The following is a 6,883-nucleotide window of genomic DNA, read 5'->3' as shown; positions in this document are numbered from 1 at the left end:
CAGGTGGCCCAGGTCGTCCAGGATGTACAAGTGGCCCAGGTCGTCCAGGTTGTCCTGTTGGTCCAGGTTGTCCTGGTGGTCCTGGTGGTCCAGCTGGTACTGGTGGTCCTGGTGGTCCAGGTTGTCCTAGTGGTCCAAGTGGTCCAGGCAGTCCAGGTGGTCCAGGTGGTCCTGGTGGTCCAGGTTGTCCTGGTGGTCTAGGTTGTCCTGGTGGTCCAGGTGGTCCTTGTGGTCCAGGTTGTACAGGTTGTCCTGGTGGTCCTGGTGGCCCAGGTTGTCCAGGTTGTCCTGGTGGTCCATGTTGACCTGGTGGTCCAGGTTGTCCAGGTGGTCTAGGTTGTCCTGGTGGTCCTGGCGGTCCAGGTGGTCCAGGTTGTCCTGGTGGTCCTGGCGGTCCAGGTGGTCCAGGTTGTCCTGGTGGCCCAGGTGGTCCAGGTGGCCCAGGTGGTCCATGTGGTCCTGGTGGTCCTGGTGGTCCAGGTGGTCCTGGTGGTCCAGGTGGTCCAGGTGATCCAGGCAGTCCAGGTGTTCCAGGTTGTCCTGGTGGTCCAGGTGGTCCAGGTGATCCAGGCGGTCCAGGTGGTCCAGGTTGTCCTGGTGGTCCAGGTGGTCCTGGTTGTCCTAGTGGTCTAGGTGGTCCAGGTGGTCCAGGTTGTCCTGGTGGTTCAGGTGGTCCAGATTTTCCTGGAGGTCCAGGTTGTCCAGGTGGTCCATGCAGTCCTGGTGGTCCAGGTGGTCCAGGTGGTCCAGGTGGTCCAGGTTGTCCAGGTGGTCCATGCAGTCCCGGCGGTCCAGATGGTCCAGGCCTTTGCAGCCCTCCTTCTCCCTGGCTGAGCTCATTCATTGCGATTTCATGTCTCCAGCAGGGAAAAAAAATCTATGAATCAGGGTACCATTCCAGAGACTCGGTACATTTCTCATAAGCGTTGTTGCACTAATTGAATTTCTCTCCTTTAAAAAAAACAAAAACAACAGAATTGCAATGACTTTCGGTCGCTGAGAAGTGGTGAACCATCGGAAACACACCAGATGTCCTGGGGACCCCTCATTCGGTCTGACGGTGAGTTGGTGCCTTGGTTCAGAAAACTAAAGAAAAGACACCACCAATTCCATTTCATTAGCATGTAAACCAAAAAGCAATTCCTTGGAACACGGAGCTCGTAAGATTTTCCCTAAAGACTCATAATTAGTAACAATGCCAGCTAATGCTCACGGAGAGCACCGACTTCCCAGCACTGCGCTCCGTTCTGTACGCACAGAATGTAATTTGCTCTTCTCAGCAGCCCTGCAAGGTCAGAGCTATTACCATGCCCATGTTGCAGATGAAAAGACCGAGGCTTCAGCAAGTGTGCACATGGTTAAATAATGCATGTTTGGGTAAGGGGCAGGCAGTTAAGTTTCCTGACACTGGATAATTGCATGCAGTGGGTTGTTACCAGGAAGGAACTCAGTCTATAGGCAGGACAAATTCTGTGTATTTGCGCGCGTGTGTGTGTGTGTGTGTGTGTGTGCGCGCGCGCAAATGCATGTGAATGGGGAAGCTGTTGTATTTTAGGCTTTGCTAAATCAGAAGATGCAAAACAAAAAAATGGCACTGTTGTTCTCTCTCAGTATAAAACTTCCATCAGCCAATGTGAAACTCACCATTAGTTTTCTAGGAAAACGTTTTCCTTTCTTTGTGATCTAGCCTATTTTTATTTTTATTTATTTATTTTTTGTTAAACCTCACCTGAGGATTTTTTTCTATTGCTTTTTCAGAGAAAGTGGAGGGAGGGAGGGAGGGGGAGAGAGAGACAGAGAGAGAGAGAGAGAGAGAGAGAGAGAGAGAGAGAGAGAGAGAGAAACCTAGATGTGAGAGAGACACATCGACTGGTTGCCTCCCACATGCACCCTGGCCTGGGGCAGGGAGCAAACTGGCAACCCAGGTACATGCCCTTGACTGGAAGTTGAACCCACAACCCTTCGGTGCATGGACTGACATTCCAACCACTGAGCCACACCAGCCAGGGCTATTCTATTTTTAAAAAAATGGTTTGGAGAAATTGTGTGCTTTGGGTATTAAGACAAAAACTGCTAGCTGTTCCCCAATATCTGTTCTCCTCTCCTTCCATAATAATAAAACTCCAACTTTTTAGCTGGGAATAAAAACTATATATTTTAAAATATATAACCGACCTGGCAGCCAGGTGTGGCCATATGAGTAAGTGCTGGCCAATGAGATGCAGATGGGAAAGTCCAGTGATGACCCCCTAAGGGTTGCCTCCTCAGAACATCCCGTGCCCCTGCTTCACCCCATCTTCCTCCTCACCTCTCCATCCTGCTGCCTGGCATGCAGGTGAGACGGCTGCCGCCAGTCCCCATCCTGGACCATGAGGACCACAGGGACAGGAGCTGGACGAGCCGGGCTCCCGAGGACACTGCGGTGCAAAGCTGCTGGGCCAGGCCTGGGCTCTGACTTAACCAGTTTTATGCACGAAAGAAATAAACTTCCATATTCTTTGTCACTGCTATTTTAGATCTTCCTCTTTTTTGCAGCTACACTTAATCCTACTTGATTTTCCTTTTTTTGTTGTTTTTCTTCCTCATTTTGAATGGCCCTCCTTCCTCTTGATATTTTCCGGGACAAGAATGTCTGTGTTTTGGATGCAGGGTCTGAGCTGGGAAGTGCGTGCTGATCTGACGTGGACAGGGAGGGCCCCTTGCCCGGGCATTGTCAGCTGCTGGTTCTCATGCCAAGCATTTGGGCAATGCGCACTTCCACAGGTCCCAGGCCACGCCCGGCCTCGCGGGCTCTGGAGCTGGGCACTGGCACTGGCCCTCGGGTGACTTTGGCTTGGGTCCTAGGACAACATGCTCTTCCTACCCTCCTCATTGTCTTCAATTGCTGAGCAGAGCTGGGGCCCTTGTGTGAAATGGAACATTTGTGAATTGCATTGCCATGTCTGTGCATGCTTCCTGTTTATTCGTAGATATTACAGAGGATGTAAAAACCAGAATGGAAAAAGTTATGGGCTTGGCATTAGGAGACCTGAGTTTGATTTTAGGCTGTCAGACTTACGAGCTGTATGGTCTTGGGAAAATTAGTGAACCTTCTGGATTCTATCCATCCACTCATCCACCCATTTATTCACCCGCCTATCCATCCATCCATCCATCCATCCATCCATCCATCCATCCATCCATCCATTTATTGATTCATCCATCTACTATCCTTCCATTCATCCACTCACCTACTCATCCATTCATCCTCTATCCATCCATCCATCCATCCATTCATCCATCCATCTACCCACCCACTTACTATTTCATCTATTGACTGTATGTCAGGCACTGCTTTTTCTCTAGAACATGGATGTGTACCTCATTTTTATCCATTCATCCTTTGGTGGACACTTGGGTTGTTTCCACCTTTGGCTGTTGTGAAGAGTGCTGCTTTGAACATGGTTTGGAAAGTATTTATTTGAGTCCCTGTTGTCAGTCTTTTGGGTCCGCACTCCTGTGTGCTTTTGTGGGCTTTTGCCCATCCCTGGGAGGATCAGCCTGCACTCCTCCACACTGCAGTGTGCGAGCCCCATGTGTCTCCCTGTGGGCAGTCCCGCTGAGCCGTCCACCTTTTCCTGGAGGGCCTGTTGCTCCCATATGGCCTCCTCCTCTGGGCCAGCGCTGAACCCTGAGCAGGCTGAGCTGTGCTAGCTGCTGTGCTGTCCGGCCCTCAGACACCTTCCTTGTCAGCTTTGGGAACCGCAGGTACATGGCACACACCTCACTGCTACAGGGCTTCGGATGACGCACACTCAGACGATCATGTTACAAAGGGGGGAGCTCACTCTACCCAGGCTCCGCCCTGAGCCCCATTCTACACTCACAACATCTCAGTGCTGGGACCAGAGGGAGACCCGCCAGGGATGTGCTTTCCTCCTGCTTGGGGCCGACTCCCACCTGTGCTGTCTCACCCCCTGCAGGTGAGTCTCCAGAGGTGAAGCCGGGCCTGGGACCCGGCTACATCGTCCTCATCGTGGTGGCCGTCTTTGCCGTGGTGACAGGGGTAGCTGCCCTTCTCATTGTGCGCTACCAGAGAGTGACCGGGAAGTACAACTTCAAAACGCAGCCAGACAACTTCAGCTACCAGGTGTTCCAGGACTAGAGTCCTGGCTGCGCTGAAGGTGGGTGAGCAGCGAGGTAGCACACTCGGCTGGTGCAGGTGACCTGCTTTCACCACCGATAGAGGCCGTGCAGTGTGTCTCGGGGACTTTGGCAAAAGGTGGATTTGTGGGTGTCAGCATGTTGTGCCTGTGATATAGAATAAGACATATATACCTGGTTTTCGTTCCCTGTTCCTGGTTTTAGAGCTACTGAAACCCTTGGCCTTCCTAAGCGATGGAGGCAGGAAAGGTGTCTTCTACTATGTTGTGAGATGACTTTTGGAAAGCACCCAAGGGTGGGGCTGGTTGTCAGGAGAACCAGCCATGTGATTGGAGGGCTGAAAATTTTGGTCCCACCGTCTGATCTCAGGGGAGGTGAGGAGGGATTGGAAGTTGTATCAATCACCAATGGCCGATGATTTACTCAAACAAGCCCATGTGATGAAGCATCCATAAAAAACACACAAACTATGGGGTTTGGGAGCAATTATCTAAGATATCCCCAATTCTCAAGGTGGGGTACCAGGTGTCCAACAGTGGACTGAGCAGCTGTTGGGGTCAGGAGAAGAGAACTTTCCTGGGATCCCTGAAGCCTCCTGCTAATTGGGGCCCCCTGCCCCCCCCCCCCGAGAGACCCAGATAGGGGAGTGAACAGCAGCAATTTCACCTCACCTGACCCTCTAATCATAGAAAACGACCTGCCATGGTGGGGTGCCTTAGTCTCTGGGTGGGCCCCCCGAGGTTTGGGTCATGAAGACCCTGTTCCTCCCTGTGCCCGGTCTGGGTACTGTCATGTGGATGCACCCCAGAGTGGCTGGCCCCTGCTCCCCATTTCCTCACTGGGCCAGCAGCGTCCCCAGCCAAGGCCGCCTCCCTGTGCTTGGCTCCTCCTTCTCTTGAGGTAACAGATCTTCAGGACAACTCAGCACAGAGTGATAGATACTGGCCACATCCTGAACATGAGGAAGTCGGTCCCAGGGAGCTCCAGGGACCTCCCCAAGGTCACACAGCAGAGGCGGATCACAGCACACGGTCCCACAGGCCCACGACCCTGCCAGGGCCCTTCGTCTCCACCAGAGATGGAGGAGCTGCCAGAGAGATCCTGCCATGGCTTGTCCTGCCCCCTCTGCTCCGAGGACGCCTGACAGCTGTGTACCAGTGATCCGGGGTTTTGGAACCCCCACAGCCCAGACAGATGGAGGGCTAGACTAGTCACTCCCCTGGGGAGACTTCCAAAAGAATGTCCATGGATTTCACCTAATATGTAAAGTGTGAATCCCAATAACCGGCCAATGCTTGTCCTAAATGTCTCAGGAAAGCCGCGTGTTGGTGCCATGGTCGTGCGGGGTGCCCCCCTCCTTGAAATCAAAACACCAAGGGAAATGGTGTTTTATTTATTTATTTTGTAAATTAATGTTCAGAAAGCGAGGTCTCCTTTTTTTTTTTTAAATATATTCCATTGATTTTTTACAGAGAGGAAGGGAAAGGGATAGAGAGTTAGAAACATTGATGAGAGAGAAACATCGATCAGCTGCCTCCTGCACGCCCCGTACCAGGGATGTGCCCGCAACCAAGGTACATGCTCTTGACCGGAATCGAACCTGGGACCCTTCAGTCTGCAGGCCGACGCTCTATCCACTGAGCCAAACCGGTTAGGGCAGTGTTTTATTTTTATTCTTCATTTTTATTCTCCTGAGGCTTGTGTCTTCCAAACTGAAAACCACCTAGAACGAGTGTTCAGGTCTCTGCAAACCTCGGCTCTTTGAAAAACGGTAAACAACCTCCTCTCCACACACCAGATTGGCACCTGGCACAGGAGCCCCGTGTCCGAGGGGGGTTCTCCACAGATAACACAGGTCCCCGAGGATGTGTTGTCCAGCTCGGGAATGTGCGCCAGGCACAACTGCCGCTGACATGGGGGGCTTCACTCACAGAGGCCAGGCCACAGGCACCTCTGTTCGGTTCCTCTGTGCCTCATGGGAGTTGCTGTCCTTTTATTGGTGCACAGCCCCTCACTCTCATCCAGCAAAGGAATCGTGTCCTCAGGCTGCTGGTGACCCTCCACTCCCATACTCCACGGGTTTCCTGTATGAGCCTCTCCTTTGCTGCATGCGGCTGACCCTGGTGACCTTTCCTATACAGGTCGCCAAGAATCAAGCGGTTCTTCATTCATCAAACATTGAGGGACGCCTACTCTGTCCCACACTTGGATGAGCCCCAGAGATGATGAAAACATAACCTCTGCCCGCCCCCAGGAGGCCTGTAGGTTCCAGACAAGCAGGCCGGTGAGAGGAGCTGATGGAGAAGTGGGCATGGTGTCGGCGATGCCCGGAGCTCAGGCACAGGGATCTTCAAACCCAGCATGGACACAGCTCTGCCATCACCCGGTCACCTCCACAACCCCAGAGCTCCCAGACCCTTCACCATCTGATTTTGTCCACATGGCCCTTCCTGGTTTTACTCCCCCTTGACACCCATCCAGTTATCCATCCATCTTTCTATCCAGCCATCTAACCATTTTTCCATTCACTCATCCATCCATTCATCCTGCCAGCCAGCCAGCCAGCCAGCTATCTGGTACTCTTTGTCAAATACGTAATATTCCTAATTTTCAAAGATATTTGACAATACACTTGAACTTAGTGTTTTAACAATAGGTCAGTAATAAATATATTGTCTAGTAGACGTCATGCTCTTAACTTTTCTCCTGCATTACCAGGATATTATTTTATACACACAGT

At 51.9% G+C, this 6,883-nt stretch overlaps 1 protein-coding gene across 1 annotated transcript in view; it reads left to right on the top strand.

The window, feature by feature from the left end:
* UMODL1 (uromodulin like 1) overlaps positions 1–6,482 on the top strand; it is an 83,818-nt gene extending 77,336 nt beyond the window's left edge. Inside the window, exons 12-14 of the mRNA XM_014447355.2 lie at positions 976–1,060; positions 3,963–4,163; positions 6,285–6,482. Of these exons, the coding sequence (XP_014302841.1) occupies positions 976–1,060; positions 3,963–4,144 (267 nt within the window). The 3' untranslated portion in view covers positions 4,145–4,163; positions 6,285–6,482. The remainder of the gene's footprint in view (positions 1–975; positions 1,061–3,962; positions 4,164–6,284) is intronic.
* Positions 6,483–6,883: the final 401 nt, after the last annotated feature.

The sequence above is a fragment of the Myotis lucifugus genome, unplaced genomic scaffold (genome assembly GCF_000147115.1).
Source record: "Myotis lucifugus unplaced genomic scaffold, Myoluc2.0 scaffold_646, whole genome shotgun sequence".
Taxonomy (NCBI): domain Eukaryota; kingdom Metazoa; phylum Chordata; class Mammalia; order Chiroptera; family Vespertilionidae; genus Myotis; species Myotis lucifugus.
This window is presented reverse-complemented; position numbering and strand designations above follow the sequence as displayed.